Raw genomic sequence first — 20,238 nt, forward strand, 5'->3', positions numbered from 1 at the left:
CTGCAGTACTAGTCATGCTGTAACATGCCAAGAAATTCACCTAAATGTATCTTTTACCAAAGTGATAAATTCCAACTTCGGGATCAATGAGAACTCAGAAAACCCTGTTTTCACTACTATTAACAGCTAACTTGTTCTACCAGTTTGTTCTGGGTCTTTCTCCTTATCTCCCTCAGACTTTTCTTCAACTCTTCCCTCACCCAATCACTACCTTTGCATCTGTCTGTTAATTTGCTTTCTTCAATTACTTTTTTGTTCTTTGCTTTGTCTGTCACCTCATTTATTTGCTGCTCTCCCCTCCCCCCTCTGTTGCTGAGGCTCTCTACAAGAAGAGAAGCAACAACCGTCGTTTTGTTAGTACTGTAATTGTACAAGACACTTCTGTGGCACAACTAATTTTCCAACAATAGAATACTTAGTAAACTTGCCTTAAATTTTACCTGATTGTTCCAGAGAATCTTTTAACAGAGTTACTTTATAATTTATGGAATTTTGAAGTGGGTGCTATTAATGACCACTTCAATTGCAGCACAAAAATATTAAATAGTTGTGAATATTCCTCACAATGGCTTTCATGTTAAAGATAGTGGAATCCAAATGGTAGCAAATCATTTTGAAGAAACAGAGTTTTTCAAAACTGCACACGGATTTCATAGTTAGCAATCTTTGGGTTGGACATATGTTTAAATTTTAGGCTTTTCCACAAATCCAAGCCTATATTCTAGGCAGAAGAACACATTGTGACAGGAAGTGAGATTCAATGCCATGAGCTTCTTGGATAGTGACATGCTCTGAAGAGGCATGTGGAAGGGATTGTAGGGTGACTAAATTTTTTGCTTAGTGAACATAAACTGTAGATAGGATTTGATAAATGAAGAAGTGTTTATACAGTAGCAGGGATCCAGTTTTGGCCTATTATAAGTTTCAGAGCAGCAGTGGGAATATAAGAACAAGTCACGCTGCTATTTTACCAAAAATTGAGTAGTTTTTTAATTCCTACTCCCTCCTTGATGTTACAAACAAAATATTTTTTCAGGCTCCTCCTGCCATCCAGAACAAAATGTCACCTTTAGGCAAATGCTGTAACTGAAAATATAAGCAAAAGCTGCAAGTAGACTCCCATTGGAAGCATGGCTGTCCTCCAGTTCAGGCTTAACTGGGCTGGTTATAAATCAAGGAGACCAATTCAGCTCTAGGCAGTGACCTCAGAACACACAGAGAAGGGCATTTTCTTTTGATGATGATCTGCAATTTCAGCCTCACTTTTTTCGATCCTTCTCAGCTGCAGCATTTGCATAACAAAACCAAACCACAGCCTAAGCTAGTGTCCTTTGTGAAGAGACAGAACACAATGACAAGCACATTCTAAATCCCCATGCAAAGCCACAGGCAGGTATGTGATGACACAGGATGGCAGCATGAGTGATTGTCAGCTAAAGATCCCACAAATTAAGAGTTACTCAACACCCTGGGAGACAGCAAAGTGTTCCATGAGGATAATGCCCTGTGCTGTGAAATGACAGGTTTGCCAGCAGACAGCCCGCTTGGGTGGCAAGAATTACAAGTTGTTTGCCACAGCCACCTCACAATAGCACCATTCAGCAGTGCACTGGTAACACAGTGATTGGCAGATCTTTGGAACAGTATACCGTGCTACAGCTGCATAATTCCAGCATATTCCTGGTTTAAGTACAATGAGAACATTGAATTCTAATTATGTCTCTGCTTCAGTGTCTTTCCATGGGCAGAACGAGCCAAAATCTATTTTCATGTTTTTCCAGCTAAGTTCCACAAGGCATAAATTTGGCCATCTATCTACAGTGAAAACTCAACTGCTACTGTGACAACAAGAAAATGTCTAATATTTATCACTTCATTCATAAAGCTTCACAGACTCATTCAACACTGAGGGAGTATTATCCCTCTTCTTACAAATGTGGCAAAGATTTTGCAGAAGACCAAGCAACAGAACTGGAGATGGGAGTCGGGTAGCTGGATCCAGATCACACTACATTATCCAAGGCACATTGCTTTCCCCACAAAATGCTGTCTATTTTCTGCAGCTGTGCATTGTCAGAAAGCTGACAGTTTTCAAAGGTAACCATGCCACTCCAATGAAACCAGTCTGACCCCTGCACCTGTGCAAAAATTCAGTGACACTTCGTTTTCTTGGAGAGCCAAGATTCACACAAGTCACAAGGTATCCTATCATTCCCTTGTCTATAGTCCTCCAAACCAGTTTTCAGGTGCAGCTATCACATCTCAAGCACTGAATACTTGCATACCCAATGGATGTTTCTTGAGATGCCTAAATAATTGGCTGCTCATTAACTAGACAGTTTTTAATCAGCATGCACGTTGCTCAGAGGTGAGTGTGGGTAGAAAGAGGTAAAATTAGGTTCAAGAATGATATGTCTTGAAAGCATCTTCTGAGCATTAGTGATACCAGACTCTGACTGACATACTTCTCTCCCCCTGCACCACTGGACAGAAACTCAGAATCTTCAAAGAAAACAGTTTTGGCCGGGATGCTGAAATACTTTTGGATATTGCTCAGGAATATTTGACTTGCCACCAAGTGATGATGGGAGCCACTCATACTCAAAGCTACAAAGTCTGTAGAGTTGCACAGTTGTAAGCTGCCTTTTAGCACATCTGCACTGCTTCTGAGCCAACATCTCCTTGAAGACCAAACACCCTGCTGACACCAAAGCTGATGTGTGACCTTGTGCATGGATGAACTCTGCCCTTCTGAGCACAGCCCATCAGTTTAGTCTGTTATCAGCAGGCAGCACTCATAGCTGCTCCAAAATCTCCTATTACAACTAACAGTCACCTAGTAATTTTCAGAAGAGAATAGGAATTTCCTTTGTTAAAACCATCTTCATTAAAAAGATATGATCTGTATTCTAGTAATAATTTGTGGATTAAGGTGCCAATGTCTACTCTGTTAAAGTTTTCATGCTTTATGTTCACCATACCTCCATCTTCATTTGTCCAGTAGAGAAACAGATTCATTGTTCCAACTTCATTTATTTGGTGATCTTCTCCATAGAGCCACAAAACCTGCTGGCAGCCAAACTCCATGGCTTCCTGCTGGGCATAAATAGCAGAACCATAATTCCTTAAGGAAGAAAAAAACAAAAACAAAGAGTTATGAGTACCTGTTGGGAATCATCTCAATTTAAACAAGATTTTGTGCACATCTACCTCATGAGGAAGTGCACTCTACAACAGTCACTGTTTGTCCCTAGGGTATTTTCACTGGAAATACTCCATTAGTATTTACTAGATCATTTGTACCTATGACCCAACAACTTTGAAGGGCTGGACAGCACCACAATTCAAAACATATCCATCCAAATTGTCTTAAACATACTTCTTGTTCCATATTCTGGACTTTTCTAATCATTGCAACTAAAACATTTAGAAAGCATTTATCTTTATTAACAGTTGGCATCTTGGAGAGAGAGCAACAACTCCCCTCATCTTTTGGGGGTTTTTTGGGTGTGTTTTCCTGGCTTTTTTTTTTGTTTGTTTTGTTTTTTAATTCATCTACCTCAAGTCAGATGGGCAATATTTGGTAGATGAAACTCTTGGAGCATAATATCACCAGAGGTGAGGTGGGTTTTTTCTAACAAGAGACATTCACAGAACTGGCATCTTCAGGAAATGCAACTGTCTCTTGATGAATTCCAAGTCCTTTAGGAGCAAATATTTTTCTAAATGCTACCTACAGAGCGACCCTGACTGAATAATGCCTGCTGCTTTCAGGGGGGAAAAAAACTCCTTGCTTCTGATGTTCAACAACCTTCAAGATTCAAAGTCAGCAGCTCCAAAATGCTGACCACACTGAAGTTTCTCATCTCTGGGCACAAATCAAGACAGTAATGACTCCAGACTACTCCTTTTCATAGTTGATGTACGAAGGATGCACAAAAAACAATGTATTTCTATAAGCAAGCAAAGGTTCAGAACATCAGCTTGAATGAAGGAAAGACATTTTCCTATCCTCTGATTATTCTACCAGCCCAGTTTAGCAGCACTTGACAGGAACTGACTTCCTGCCAAGCAAAGAAACTCCGGGGTAGGACAATCTAAGGAAGGAGGTCAGCAGCCAGAGCTATTCCCTGCTCTGTTGGCAGCAGGCTGTGATGCTGATGATGCAGCACAAAGTGGTAATTTCAGTGTCAACTGCTGCAAGGGCAAGAGCTAAAGTATTTACATGTACACCCTCCAGGTGCAGCTCCTCAACTTGAGATGCTGCAAAAAAATCAATTGGCTGTAATTTTCCAAAAAAAAAAAAAAAATGCAACTGAGTTGCATAAATAATATTTGCAAAGTACTATTTTGTACTCTTCATTGTAGTACATTGTTTAACTACTGCATCTAATATCTCTATTCCTGCTAGATTAGATACTTCACTAAAAACCAAATCTGCTTTGTGAGCTGTGTAGAAAATGCGGGATAACGTTTTCTTACCCTCCCACTTTGCAGTCTCCTGTTCCCCCTTTCCATGCTCTTACATATTTTGGATCTGCCCATAAGGATATTGGATTAAAGCTTCCACTTGCAAAGTAAGGGCCCACAGGGCTCAGTATGACATACAGGAGGGCTTTGGTCGGCTTCTTCACTCCAAGGGAAGGCTGAAAATAGAGAACGTAAACAAATCAGAAGTTACTGGTATCATTCAAACATGAGGTGCTGCATCACCAGCTTTTGAAACACTGCTTTCAGTGGAACTGCAGCATGAGAGTGCTTTACCAGACAGTGCAAAGCTCTGCAATGAATAAAAAATATTTATGTAAGTTTCCCCCAAGCAAGCAACATAACAACCCTGATTTTATATACTGTCACCATTCAGTTACAACCATTTCTTTAATCTATATGTTATTCTACTACTCTCAAATAGTTTCAAGTTTTTGAGAATTCAAAGATTAGCTTAACAAACGCTATATATCATATGAATTAACCACAGTAGAAGCCCACAAAGCCTTCTGTGGGAAGAACTGGCAAGACCCCTTCTAGCAGTAACAACAGTGGACAAACTACTGTCACCTGCATTATTGAGAAGAACTGTCCAGTGCCTCTCAGAACTTGCATTGCTAGAGTTGAGCGTTGGCTCTCTGAATGCCTGTGTGACAGCTAAAATTAGTTCACACAACAAAAGAGGAAATAACCAAGAATATAACAGTTTTTTCTCCCCGTCCTCTCTGAAAAATGGCTTCTCACACTCCAAGTCATCACCATCAATACTTGCAGGTGGAGGTAAGAAGTCTGGTGTAAGCCAAAGTTCTCCGGGTGCTGAAAGGGTTCCTTTGATTTTTGTCTACTCTACTGCTTCAGAAAGACTTCTAACAGGATTAACTGAGATCTTTATATTTTTGCTGACATGATCATTCAAAAGATTGTGCTGTCTAGATTACTAATTGGGGTGATTGATAAAAGCCTAGTATGACATGCAACCTGGAAACAACACACAATACTGGAAAGGCTGTAAGTGTTGGCTATCCTGAAACAAAATCCATAGCAAAAGAATTTCCAAAAACAAAAACAAGGCTGAACATCTTGATTTTAATTATCTGTACCTTATAGTCACTAACTGGAGATTCTTTAATCTGAAAATCTGCAACTAACTTAAAAGTATTAAATTAATGGGGTCCTAGAACCTAAGTGAAATGTAAAATGTTCATGTATGGTAACTATTTACAAATATGGATATAGCAGAGCTTACCTAGTTTGGAACCTACATTCTTTAGATTCCTTTTCCTATGCTCTATCATTATATGTTTCTCTCTTGCTACTGCTGAAAAAAAAGAACCCTGAAGGATTTAATAAAATAAACACTCTAATTCCTTTTATCAATACTATAGAATTGACTCACACATGCAACTCACAGAGGACACATTAATACTTATTTGCTTAGGAGCCACTTACCCTAATTTACAACAGAAAATCTTCCAAAACTCCTCACTAAGTTCAGGTATGACTTGAAATTACAAAATGTACACAGCAATTTGCGTTCTGTCATGTTCTCTCTGAATTATTAGAATTTTAATATTACCATGTCACATACAACTATCCCTTCAGCACAGCCCCAGTTAACAAGTATTGCTCTGCTCCCACTGCCGAGTGGCAGTTTCCTCCGTTTACTTTCCGAACCCTGAACCAGTGTGGCCACTAAGTGGCAGTGTGGTCAATGTTAAATTCGTGCTGTAGCACTACAGCCGAGGGACTCCAAAGCAAAACCATAAAACACACCTGCTCACAAACTTAATCCTGTCACCTACTGACAGCTGAATATTCCCCTTTATGGATGGAGGACTTTACCTTCTACCTAAATAAACAAAAGTTAAGAGAGGGCAAAAAAATATTGCACACCTCAGTTCCAATTAGGGTTACGGATATAGAGGCTGGCAGAGGTTGAGTATGGGACCCATTCTTGTTCCACTTCCACAAGCTTGCGGATGCACTCTAACAGCTCGTTCTGGTCAAAGACTGGGAAGGAAAAGAAAGGGAAAAAAGCAAATGGAGAAATAAAGCCGGAACACTTTGTGGTCTTTACATATCCACATGCTACAGGGAACACTTCCTCAGGACATGCAACAGTGCCATGCTGCAGAGGTTCACATCTTCCTTGAGTTCATTCCTCACAGAATTTAATATCCCATGGTCTCAGCTACTGTGCCTTTTTGTGCAGCATCCCAAATCACCTCCTTTGCTCCCAATGCTGAGATGGTAAAAAGGAGTCATTGACCCTTCTTGTCTCCAAAGTCTGTGGACAACTCCCTGCACAGCCCACTCATCCGGGCATGCTGCAAGCTACACCACCACCTCTTCCACAGAAGAGTGCTCTAGTTTACAACTCCAAAGGGCCAGCAAGTCTCCCAGAGCTCCCAAGTTCTTACAGCAATTAAGCCAATAAGCCTGGGAGGAAGTTCTCTGGCCAAGACACAACTGCTAAAAGCACTGTTAAGTTACTGGCATAACCAAAACCAAAGGCACTCAAGAGGCTGAACAACTTAACTGAAGTGCAAAGAAGAAAAGGGAGAACATTAGTACCAGAGGAAATCACACAGCTGTCTGCATGCAAATACCTGCAGAACAGCATCCATTCCTCAGAAACACTCTGTACATCTGAGGCAGCAGACAGACAACAATGAAAGCAAAACACTCACTGTTCTGATTAAAAATAAGCACTTCAGTTTCCTTCAATGAATAAGATCTGTTAACACTGAGCTATCAGAGTTAAGAGTGTTTGATAAATGCTGCTACTGAAAAGCTTCAGAGATTTGCACTCTGACCATGAAAACATGCTTTTACTTAAGGAGCATGAGATGCCTTGGGTACCTACTGGCAGAGTTGTTCTCCGTGCTGATCGTGCCATCCGGTCCATGTTCAGGGTTGGCCGGAACAGGCGGATTTTGCTATCCACTCCTCGTACGCCTTCATCCCTTCAAACAGCTACCAAGCCAGAAAGGAGGGAAAGAAATCAAGTAATAACTGAGACATGTATCCCATATGACCTGTGCAAATTTTGTAAATACAAACTCCACCTTTCTGCTCACAGTACTCAAATACAAAAAAGCTAACTAGTGAATTCTTGCAATACACTCCAGTGAGACAGATTTATCTGAAGTACACGCAGGTCACCTTTGTAATATAACTTCGTAATTCCTCGAGATAACCTCACTTCTTTCATAATTTTGTTACAGCAATTAAATTTGTAGCATGTGTTTGACTCACATCCTAATATCTGAGTCAAAACAGCATTTTCATTTACATAAGGGATCTATAAAATTTCATTATATACATGCTAATTATTTTTAGAGCTCTGATCAAAACACATCTTTGTTAAGCAGTATAGAATAAGGTAATTGAGAGAGAATTCTTGTAAGCTTTGAGAGAATTCTTGTAGAGCTCTTGCTGTAGCAGGAACCGGTCACTTATTTTCCCCTTATACTCCTATGCTGTGGATTGCAATTTAGCCTGTATGACAAGAGATGCAACCTTACACTAGAGAAAAAATGCATAAAAATATCTTCTCTATATATTTTACAGGAAATATAAACATAGGTATCCCATCACACTGTAGGATCCAGACAACCAATGCTGACAATCAGAAACCCTTATCCTATCAATGCCCCTCCAGCAAAACACCCTGCAGCATCTCCTAATCACATCAAAAACATGCCCACCAAACATCCAGTTATTTTCAGTTAGAGATTGATAATTTCTGTTTATACTTATAGACAGAAAACACATGCATTATATAAGCTCACACTAGTATATGTATACACAAGTCTTACTTAGATTAGGTATTAAAGGCTCACTTATGCTTATAGACAACAGTTCGGATTCTTAGAATTTTATTCTCAAAAGCATTTCTTTGTAAATTAAATTTCAGGTAAGTTCTATAAATTTAACTGCAACATTGCTGTCAGTTTCCTCAGGCTTCTCCTTCTCTGACTGTTCCACAAAAAGTGTCTGGAACTAACTGCATCCTATGTGGTTGTAAGTTTAGATATGCAGCTTTTTTATTTGGAAAAAAAATCCTATACTTGTGCACAAGTAATTTCAACAGAATATTTCAGGTTTCACTGTTATCAAATTCTACGATATTTTTCCATAAGGATCAGTGAAATGCAATTGTTAGAAAGACTGAGTGCAGTTCCATGGTAGACCTAGGTGCTTCAACATGACAAATTTAATTGGATTGTAACTGGATTGCAGAATCCTGGCAATTTTCCCCAGGCTGTATGCCAATTATGTAGCAGAACCAGAATTAGAACCTAGAACTTTTTACCTTCAAAACTTATCTGAGTCTATGGCAGTGCCAACCTTATTAAAAGTTTGGTGCAATTTTGGAAAGGAAGTTGTTCCTAGAGTACACATTCTAGCCACAAGAAAAAAAAAAAAGTCTTTATTAAAGGATAGCATAGCTGGTCATCTAGCTGATACTTTGATATGATTCTACTAGGCCAGTTACTAACTGATAGCACATTGCTGGAATGTTACTTTCTTATCCCAGAACACATCCCCCCCCCCAACCCCAAACACATTCACAGAACTTTTAATGAGAGGGGAAAGGGAGGAATGTCACTACTAAGATTTGATCAATGGTTTGACAGAAGTTAAGAATCACATCATTACTGAAACACAAAGCCTTCTCAAGATGTTAAAACTTTTTCTCCATAAAGAAACACTTTTAATCTTCCAGAGCTCAGTAAAACCTTTAACTCATTAAAAAGGGAGACAGTGACGTGTTCCAGAAATGCTCACTTTAATGAAAACAACTGCTATGGTTGCTGAATGGTTGGTTGCTACAGTGGTGTGAAAACAGTATTATCTGACAAATGTACATCACAGGAGCTGGATCTGGAGTTCAGCAGATCCAGATTACCAAACTGTGTTATGAAGGGCAAGGAGAAAGGAGAGGGAATGCCAAATTCATCACTTTTATTATACCCACTGTGTATTCATTGAGCCACAGCAATGACACCAGATTCTCCTCTGTCTGTCCTCTTGGCTAGAGGAAACGTGATGCAATAAGAGTAAAAGAATAAAAAAAAATGGAAAAAAAAAAATAAGAGCATATTCATATTAGCAATGATTTCAGACCAGGCCACAGGCCAAGCATTACAGCAATATGCTACTATGAATGAAATACAGATTTGGGATTCCAGCGTGGTTTCTTACTTCGTGGGCAGATCAAGAGCTGCAGCCTCAGCCACAGGGGCCTGTGTAATTTACCCAGGACCTCTGGAGGCTTGGTGATTAGATGAGGGAAAAAAAAAAAATTTAAAATAAAAATGGTGTAGTGAGGAGCTCAGGGACAATAAGCAGGGAAAGTTTCCCTTATGTGAGTGGTTAAAACACAAAAAAATATTTAAGAGGAAAAAAGGAAAAATATAAGAAATAATAAAGCAGCAAAAGCAACCCCACACACTTCATGGAGACACTCCCACCTCCCCAGAAGTGGGACAAGTGGGCTTCCATTTCAGGGTCTGTGCCCTGCTGGGGTTCCCACACAGGTGTGAGTACAGCCAAAGCTGTTCTGAAGGCACAAAAAGCAGCTTTAGGCAGTAATCAGCTAAGCATGGAAACTTTAACCACGCTGGTTTCCGACTTAACATCCCACTTCCCAAAGTTCCTTGCGGTATGTTCTCTCCTTAAACATACTTGCATATGCTGAGTGCATCAGATCTAGTTCTGAGCTCGAGGGACTTTTTCAGAGTTTCAAATAAGCACCTGCCTAGTCTGTCCTGCAATCCAAGCTATCAACCTTTAAGCCAGCTTCAAGTAACTTTTACAAAGTGAATGCTCAGTCCACAAATTAAAGCTACTCTGAGACTCTCATGGTCTTACACAGTCCTGCACTGCCACATCAGAGACAGCAACTGGACCAATCCACTGTCAGTGAACAAGAACGGCTTTTCAAACAAATTTATCACCACACAGGAGTTCACCTTCCCTAGGCTAGGACTCTTAAGTGTGCTGGAATCCCCAGGCCACAGTTGTTTCTGTGCTACACAAAACCCTGTTGTAAGTAATGTAATTATTCTGGAAGAATACCAGTTAATTAAACAAGATGTAACTCAATACTAATGAACTTAAGGCAGTAATAGTCCTTGTATTACAAAGCTGTGGCTTCCAGAGCTAATAAAACAAAACAGTGGTTTCCAAATCAATTTACTACTCACTTCTATAGCATAATGCAGGGCTGAAGAGGCTGGATGTAATGAGAGGTTCTCCAGTGGCTTAATACAGGGTTTCTCCCATCCTGAAGCCAAGGACCATTCAATTGTCAGCATATTATCAGTGAACACAGTTCCAAACACCAAACCAGTGGGGTCTGGTTTTTCTTTGAACGTCGTAGCTGGGGTGATAATCAAGTCAGAAGCCTAACGGAATATGGAGACAAAAATGAAGTCTATCAAAATAATGAATCAGACTGATTTAAAATTATTCTGCATCAGTGAACAAGGACAAGACAACATTTTCGCTGTAGGGATATTTAATGACATGATGGTTAAAGGCAACTAACCTCTAAGTAGCTGGCAAAATATTACTGAAGTGCACACAAACATATACACAGGGCTGTTATACAAGAAATAGCGTATTTTGAAATTCTGTTTAAGAATTGAGGTTTAAAGAGCAGTACAGGTACAAAACCAGAAATTAGCACATTAAATCTCTTGGGCACTTAGGGTAACACCCCTGTACAAGTTCCAGAAACACCCCAACTGCTGTACCTCAGAATATAAGCTGATCATCAGAAACTAATCACCATCACTAAGCAGATGTTACACTTATTTTCCTTTAATACGTTAAAACCAATGTGAGAGGTCAGAGCCAGCAGTCAGTAAGTCACTTATGCCACAATAACTTCCTCATTCACATACTTATTATCCTACAAAGATCCAACTAGCAAAGAAGACTAAATGCTTCCCTGCATGAGGGACTGTAGAGATTCTCTCTTACAAGCCACAACTAGCTTAGACATGTGCCACAGGATTTTGTACTGGTTTTGGCTGGGATAGAGATAATTTTCTTTATGGTAGCTCCTATGTGAATCATCCTAAAAAATAGCAGGGAAATAAAGAATGTAGATCTCTGGCACATCATAGGGGCTGAATAACTAGAGGGGGATACAAAGTAGGCAGAACCTTGTCACCCTCTCCCTTCTCCTCCTATGCCACCTGAGCATTTAAACTGTGCTACTCAGAGGCAAACGGAAAAAGTCTAAAAGTCATATTCAAAGCTCCATTTTCCTTCCTAACACAACTCAGAAAGCACTGTCCCTTATTACAGATCCCCCAAGTGAAATCCTGCTCCTCTGTGTCAGGTGCATGTGGAATAGACTGCAACAGAGGTAGTCCAGAACACTGATCAAATGGTTTTAGTCTAAAAAGGTGCTTCTGCAAGAGGTATCAGTGTCCTGGACTTCTCATCCCCTGCATGCATTTTGCAAAATGACACAAAATCACTACCAAGCTTTTGAAGAAGGAATATGTGTACTGTCCCCATCTCTGTAAACAACCTAATTTTCAAGATGTCTTTAATTAACAAAGACCTGTTTCTTACTGATTAGTTGTTTTTGTTGAGGTTTGGTTTGGCTTTTTTTGCTTAATGGCTTAGATGTGAAATTAACTTAGAGCAGGAGCACATGAATAGCTAAAAGCTTATTTCAACTATCTCCAATTATAAGGTTGTCTAGATATTACAGTGCATTAGTCTGGTTGAATTAACACATGATCTGATGAAACAACAATTACTCCTCTTAACTCTTCCCTTTATTCTTCTGACAGTGAATGCTCCAACGGGAGAAGCACCACCTAATGATGTCATGAAACTAATTTTACCTGGCAACCTCCTATTGCTCTGATAACACTTTAGGAAAAAAAGGTATCACAGAAGAAGTGGCTCAAAATAAAAGCCATGAAGGAGTGTTTGCAAGTATCCACAGTGCAAGGCTCAGCTCAAGAAAACAATTACATGGGAGTAGGGATGTCAATGGGGCTCAATGAGTATGTAGAACTATATCTCTAGGTTTATCTCTGCAAAGAATCACAGCTTCTAAAGAACTCCCAGTGGTATCAACTGCTTTCTCTGGACTCCAGGCTTCTGCATCTCCGGTCACTTTCATTAGGTAATTATCTTTACAATAAAATGGCCTGAGGACCAAATTACCATATGAAGCCTCTTCTCCTACAACTCCCATTAGTGTGCTGATTTCTGCTTTTATGACTCCATTTGCTGCTTCCTCAGTGGTGGTAGCACAGTTACTTGAAAGCATCACTTCAAAACAGTTTGTTAAATTTGCTGGGGTTAACAAATAGCTTTTATTTAAGGATGGGAAAGAATTTTAACCTGGCTCTTCTCATAAACCCACAAGCATGTGTAGAGGGAGCAGCAAACTGCAGCCACATGTGAAGAAACACCCTCACTGCATTTCAGTTTGAGTCCCTTGAAGGCAGAAAGCCTAGAGAGGTAGGAAACTATGAGCCTTATCCAGAAAAGAAGCAGGCAATTTCCAGACCACAGAGCTTCCGGAACTGCACAATATGACCAGGGATCCCATTTGCTCTTTTTAATCTCCTTCAGAATTTGGGGAAACCAGCTTTCCTTCAGACATTGTGCAACACCTGAGTCAACAGTGTCAGGTACAACACTGACCCATAACAATTCCTTCGAACAGCAGTAGGGGCACCCTGGATAAGACCTTTGAGACAGGCTAAACTGTGCAGAGCACAGGGCAACAATCATTCAACAGGCAAAAAGGCACTTTTTCTCATTCTTATAATGCTCTTATAAAGCCCTCTAGAGATCCACTTTTTTTGGCCATTAACTTTCTTAATATCCTTTCTTAAGACTCATTTCTTTTATCCATTATGTCTTTTTCTCAATTTTTTTTACCAAGCAGTGCAAATTAACAGCATGCAACAGCACCCAAATCTTCAGAATCTAAATGCTTTTACTATCAAGACAGCATCAAGTGCAATGCATTTTGTCTTTTTTTTTCTGTGGAGGATAACACATTGGGAGGAGGTCTTGGAATATCATCTTTGGAGTACCTCTCTCTTGCAGTATAGTTTGCATGAAGTATTACCTCAACTTCTTCTGGGTCCCTGAGAAGTAGGACACCCTCCACAACATCTCACCTGGCTCACGAAACCTTCAGGCGTCACTTGTTCAAGCAGCACAGGAGGGAAATCAAACAATCAGAAGAACCCACAAAAGTGGGGCAGACCAAGACCAAGTGACAAATGCCAGCATACTGTTTAAGTATTCAATGTTAATTATATCACTCATTAAAAGATTATCACAGTGATACCCTGTTATCACCAATGACCTTCATAAACAGCAATTTACTTTTTTCCTGTGCCACAACATTCCCCAAGCCCTAAAAGCACAATATTAAGGATGCATTAGGGATTTGCATTAGCACCCATCTAGATCTCCACTGTTTGTACTGCCAACATGAAGAGGAATTTTCAGCTAGGCTTGTGTTTTGCTTCCTTTGTTCATCTAACATGCTCTCAAGCACCTCTTGATGCTGTTGCCTAATAAAACCATTCAACTGGATGGAAAACTGGTAAATGCCGAACAAAAAGGGTAAGGGAGATTTAAAAAAGAAGCAGATGTGGTACATGGTCTACTGAGTGCATCTATTTGGCACCTGTTGCCTAAAATAAAATTACACAGTCCCAAGACTGCAAAATCTCCATGCCACAGCAGAAAGGAACATAGAAGATGTACCTGAGACATACCAGCCCAGGATACTCTGGTAAGGAATAGGAATTATCAGATTGTCCTGCCTGTGGCAGAAAAAAGGGAGCGCTAGGGAAATCAGTTGAATACTGCTGATTTTCACAGCTTATATGGCAACATTACACCTAGCAAGGGCCACTGGACAAACACTTTTTGAGAACGTCCTCATCTGATAAGTGCCTGTTAATTCCAATGAAGGTTTTTCCAGTGCAACGCTTTACCCAGCCCAAGTAAAGAATATGTATTGTGACCTCTTGAAACTAAAATTCGTAATTTGATCAAATCAGATCTTCTCAGTTATGAGCTGGGTCAAATTAAAGGTGATGTGCTGGGCTGTGTCAATTCTAATCAAAGCTGTGACAAGACATCCTGGTGCCTGGCCAAGCTGTCAGTTTAATGCTTATTCTACCTGACCTCTACAATAGCTTTAAGTGGATTTGAAGCTGATAGCAGCCCCTGGCCAGAGCTGCTACTCTCTTTCTTGTATTTCTAACCTTTCTTACCTAGACAGCTGTCTCAGGTAGATGCAAATAGCAAATGCATTCTTTGTCCTTGGCTGCAGTTATTTTCACTCCACTGAAAATCCAGTGAAAAATCTAGACCATGAGCAGTTAGTTGGGCAGCTGGAACAGGTCTAACTCATTTGAAATACCCAAACCTTTCTAAACAGCGTGGTAGGCCAGGCACTTCTATCACTTAATTGAGTAAAAACAGACCTGACAGCCCCAGCTGTAAAACAGCTCACAGGTTACCCAACAACAACAGCAAGTTTCAGTAGAGATCCTCAAAATGTTAACATGCACCCATGTGAGACTGACTGCAATCTCCTCTGATGAAATAAGTAACCTCCCTGACTTCCAGTCTAGGTGATTAATTCAAGATCACAAGCAACTGCAATAATTTTTTATCTTATGTTGAATTTGTAAGCATATCCTAGGAACGATCAGGGCAACAACAAACACGGAAGCACAGGCAAAATCAAGTGATTTGTTTTGCCCTTGCACTTCTGAACAGCAGGGGAAAAAATTCTGAGAAAGAAATAGATTACAAAAAGCACAAGGAATTACTGTAACGGGGAAAGGTAACAAAGCCTAGCTGAGAAGAGTTTAAGAGAATGAGTTCGGGTCTATACAGAATGGTATTGAAGCAGGCTGCAGGGATGAGAATTTCCTGCCTTTCAGTCCTTATGGATGCAGCACCCTCATCTTTTCCAGCACTCAGCTTTCCACCACTCTTCCCCACACCTGGGGCATTTGCCTGTGGTTGTTGTGAGCTGTAGCTGAGAGCTTGACAGGGCAGGGGTAAGAACCAATTTTGTGCAGGTCTTCATATAACTGTATCAGGAATGCTCATGGGCATTGAATGGATCTTGGTTTTCAACATGCTTAGGGTACCACAGCTCAATAGATGACAGGACCAAACCTCATGGGCCAAGACAGTGTAATATCTGAGTGATATAGTTTAGGGGTTGAGTAAGAGTGTTGGACTGACAGCTGGATTTGATGATCATAAAGTCTCTTCCAACACTGGATCACTTGTTTGGTTTTGTTTTGTTTGCCTGTAGAGTCATCAAAGACCACAATGGCTCACTACCTGATGAGACACAGATTTGCTGCCATGCTGGAATGTGCCTGGCAGGAGCCAGGGAGCACAGGGAGGAAGAGGGCTTAGTGCCAAAACAGCAGTCCAGTGCTCTGCATGGGAGCTCCATCTCCCTGCAGGGGCTTGTGGAGGAAGTACTAAGAACTAGGGCTCTGCCAGGCCATGACTTGCTGTCCTTTGTCACTTGTCCTCACAAGCAGCAACTCATCTGCTTCCACATCTGGGAACTGCTGCTGTGCCTTTTCTTTCAGACTCCACTGAAAATTCAGAGCTTGTCAGCCCCAGCACCTCCAGTCATCCAGCTCTCCGGTGCCCAAAAGCAGCAGTCTTTCCAGTCACCCTGGGAAAGACCACATCTGATGCACGAAGGCAACAGTGTGCACAAAACTCACACCAACAGGCTGAAAAACACTGCAAGTCCCCAACTCTGCTGCCAAGACCAGCAGTCCCTGCCAGCCAAGCGACACCGGGGTGTCCCATGCCTCTCTGGCAGTCAAAGCAGTAGCCTCTCCCCCCAGCCCGAGCCAGACAGGATCCAGAACTCCTCAGGACACCAAGAGCAGTCACAAACAGCACACAGCACAACATGGCTCTCCCATGGATCCACGTCAGTCAAGAGGGACAACTGCTGCCAGTCTGGGCCAATTCAGGAACAATGGTGGGTGAGAAAGCCCCACAGACCCAAGCATGTGCCCCTCACCCACCACAAAGTCATTCTGCTTGTCAGCACTGGGAGATCCCACATTCATTTCCCAGTCATGCCTTGTTCCTTTGCCCATCACCATCTTCTTTGGAAAAGACTGCTAGTTCTTCAGTCAGAGACCACCACTTTCTGTATGGAGCCAAGCTCTGCATACAATAATAAATAACATAAGCTCTGATCACAATAATAAAGTCTACAGTAGAAATAATTAAAACACAGAATTCTATCACCCAAAACAAGAGTAAGAGAGTCAAATTCTTAGAAATCTATTACCAGCTTGTAAGTATAAAGTAAAGTTCATGTAAGCTATCCTATAATCCCTTTAATTTACAACAGATCCTGAGGCTCTGAGAACAGAAAGTGTGCCAAGATATAATAAAATCTGAGGAGGAAAAAAGACCCTATTTTTACTACTACTATCACACACACAAAAAATTTCAATCTTCTGCAATAACAGGGTAAATATCAAAAATATCAGAAATCTTTAAACATAAACCTTCCTTGAAACTTCATCTGAGAGTATGTTAGCACGTGTAATTGGACTGAGTCCTGGAATCATTGCACCAGGTTGGCTGTACATTTGTCACATTGTGACCTGGGTTTGCCAATTTTATAATTTCTTTTAGAGATTTAGGAGGAGAGACAAGACAGGCTTAAAACCTAAAAGGGTATAAGAATAAATTTATTAATAACACAAAAAGAATTCAGAGTAAGATTCCTAGATTGTTCCTTCCTCCCCCTTCCTTCATTCCACATTTATTAACAACAATATACAGAAAACACCTCAGTCAGTTATCTACTTAAATAATGATTTCAGTTCACTTCAGAGAGAAAAGTTCCTTTTCTTGTTTAGGCTTAAAGGGGTGTCTTCACTTTCACAGTCTGCATCTACCCGGACCTACAAAACCATGAATTTCCTCTCATCTCCACAGTCCTTCCAGAGCTGTGCTATGGGTTATGTCACACACTTGGGGTACCATTTTTAAAGGCAGGCTGCTGAAAAACAAAATTCTCCTCATCTCTTTTTCTATTAAATGTCTCTGTCCATATTTCCAGTCGCAAATCAGAGAGCTCTATTTCCCTGAGGCAAAAATGTCTTCTTTTCAAGCACTTAAACCTCCCCAACTATATTTCATAGTTTAAAGGAATTTTAGTCAAGTCACAGTCCCCTTATAGCCCCACAAAAAAGGTTTTCAGCTACTCATCAGTTGCATCTTTTCAATCTCTTGCTATCAGGAACTTTATCTTCATTCTGCTGACTTCTGTAGACTCCATGCTTTATTTCTTCTCATTCAGGGGAGCTCAGGAGATCGAGAATCTTATCCAGGCATTAAAAGAGTTAAAATTGCATCCAGGACGTGAAGAAGTTGGGTCAGGCCATTGCTGGAAAAACTCTGAGCCACATGGATCATCTGGGGCCTCTTCTCTCAGAAAGGTGGGGGGGAAGGGAGAGCCTTTGGTGGCTCCTCATCCCCCATGCCCTCATCCCTCAGCCATGCCACGTGGAGAGAGCAGAGCTGGGGCAGGGGCCGAGCCTGGGACCAGGGCCGGTGTCCCAGCCAGAGCCACCTCACCTCTGGAGAGGCCAGAAACCAAAGGAGAGCGGCCCACCCCCACCATGTGATTTATGAAAATGAAACAACTCTCATTGCCCACCTGGGATGCCAACCACCAAATCAGCCTCCAACTGGTCCCTGCATCCCACAGGGGAAGCTCCCAGAGAGGGGAGCCCCCCAGCCTTCCATGTGGAACCAGCACAACACTGGATAATAAACCGCAAAACACATGACAAAGCAAAAGAGTTAAGGCTCTGAATCAGTTGTGAGACAATCATAGAAACAGCAGAAAATACAGCTGGAAGGCATCGAACCTAAACTGTTCTTAACAGATACTTCTCAAATATTTGTCTCACCAAAGAAGGAAATTTTACACTCTGCAAGAAAAGGAGGGCAGCATAACCTACTGCTGGCTTCTTTAACCTTTCATCTGATTTGACAGAGGGTCCAACCCTGATACAGGAATGTTCTTATCTGGAGCAGCAGGCAGGGAAGCAAACCTTCTCTGACAAGAAAACAGAAAAGTGGTTGGAATTGATATCAACTTCTTGCCTAAAGTAATGAAATGGGCACCTAGGGCAGCAGCACAATATATACTAAAATATATATTAATATATATACTAATATATACTAAATATACACTAAAGCCTTCAAAACACAACTGAAGGGAAATAAAGATGTTGGAAAGCTACAGTCAGGCTAGATGACAGAGAAAGCAGAAAAAAAAATATTTTGCCCTAAAAACATATGATTAATTTCAATAGCACTAGCTAAATTATATAAGTTTTTCCATGTTGCTGAAATGCTGCCTGCATAACTTCCACTGATTTGATCCAGAGACCGTTAAGTTAATCCAGACCCCTTTTTTCCAGCTTTGTAGGAATATGGATTGTAAGGCAGGCAAAACTACTTGAATCTTTACAGCCTCATCCATTTCTTCTGCTTCAGGAAAATTACACGGATTTACAATTGTTTGTTTTGGGGCTTTTTTTCGCCATTATTCATTAGTCTGTTCTCCACTGACATGTTTCAAACTATGTGTTTTTAAGTTTAAGAAAGATGCTGGAATGGGGTTCCTACAGATCCTAAGGAAACATTCCACCTGATATTAAGGAAATCTTAAGAAAGTAATCTACTTGATTTTAGTGGGGTTTACCTTCTCTACTCCAGCTTTTTGTATTTTCAAATCTACAAGAACAGCCACTTAGTATCTCTTCTATCAGAAAGTTCTCTAAAACATTTCAAATATGATTCTCTCTATGTAATTCAAACCACGAAGATGCTGATGAGACTATTAAACATTGGAATAAACCAGACACACTTACTGTATTTTGGTCCCATGAATCCCTTCTGTTTGATAACAGCTATTCCAGTCAATTGGGGTGATCAGTATGAGCAGGTTTAAATGCAGTCACTGCACTGGTGTGAAGAAACCACTGACACACTGCTATAAGCTCTCTGTTACTTTTGGTCAAGTCAATTCTAAAAATCCTCTTTGGCCATTCATATCTGCAGTGCAAATACTCCTGGCATTCAGATTAGAAAGAAGCAATTTCATTTAGGGGAACATAGATTGCAATTCCATAATAGCAGAAAGTGCTCTCATAGGTTTGTACACAAACATTTCCATAAAAACAGAACTAGGACCATTCTTCACTAACGGGAGAGACATTAGCTAGTACCTAATTCATATGATTCAGTATTAACACAAACTGCTTCTTCTCAAAGATCTGACAGCTTGGTTAATGCAATTCCTGATGCTGTGCTGCTCCTTGCCTCGCAACCACTGTATTTCTGCATAGCAGCATAAACACAATGTTCCATTTTTAGAAGGAGTTTGCCTGGGAGAAGTTTTGAGTCTAATACAAGCTGAGGGCTCACACTGGCCTGTGAAACAGGACTGAAATAGAGAGGTCTCTGACATTTCACCAATATCACATCTTTGCACAAAGATTCAAGGCAATACTGTCTCCTGGTTTGGAAAACATCATTTGTATTTCACATGAAGCAACTGAAATAAAAAAATGAGAGCTTTGCATCTAACTTCATCTAAAAGAAGTAGCCATACTGAACGAAGAAATTAACTGCAAACCTAAATTTCAG

General features: G+C 40.6%; 1 protein-coding gene across 1 annotated transcript in view; it reads right to left on the reverse strand.

The window, feature by feature from the left end:
- The window catches only part of BCAT1 (branched chain amino acid transaminase 1), a 56,048-nt gene that overhangs the window by 13,886 nt on the left and 21,924 nt on the right, over window positions 1-20,238 (reverse strand). Inside the window, 7 exon segments of the mRNA XM_079305120.1 lie at window positions 2,982-3,124; window positions 4,483-4,646; window positions 6,382-6,400; window positions 6,402-6,498; window positions 7,351-7,438; window positions 7,444-7,464; window positions 10,704-10,904. Coding sequence (XP_079161246.1) covers window positions 2,982-3,124; window positions 4,483-4,646; window positions 6,382-6,400; window positions 6,402-6,498; window positions 7,351-7,438; window positions 7,444-7,464; window positions 10,704-10,904 — 733 coding nt within the window.

This window comes from Erithacus rubecula, assembly GCF_903797595.1.
Source record: "Erithacus rubecula genome assembly, chromosome: 4".
NCBI classification, from domain to species: Eukaryota; Metazoa; Chordata; class Aves; order Passeriformes; family Muscicapidae; genus Erithacus; species Erithacus rubecula.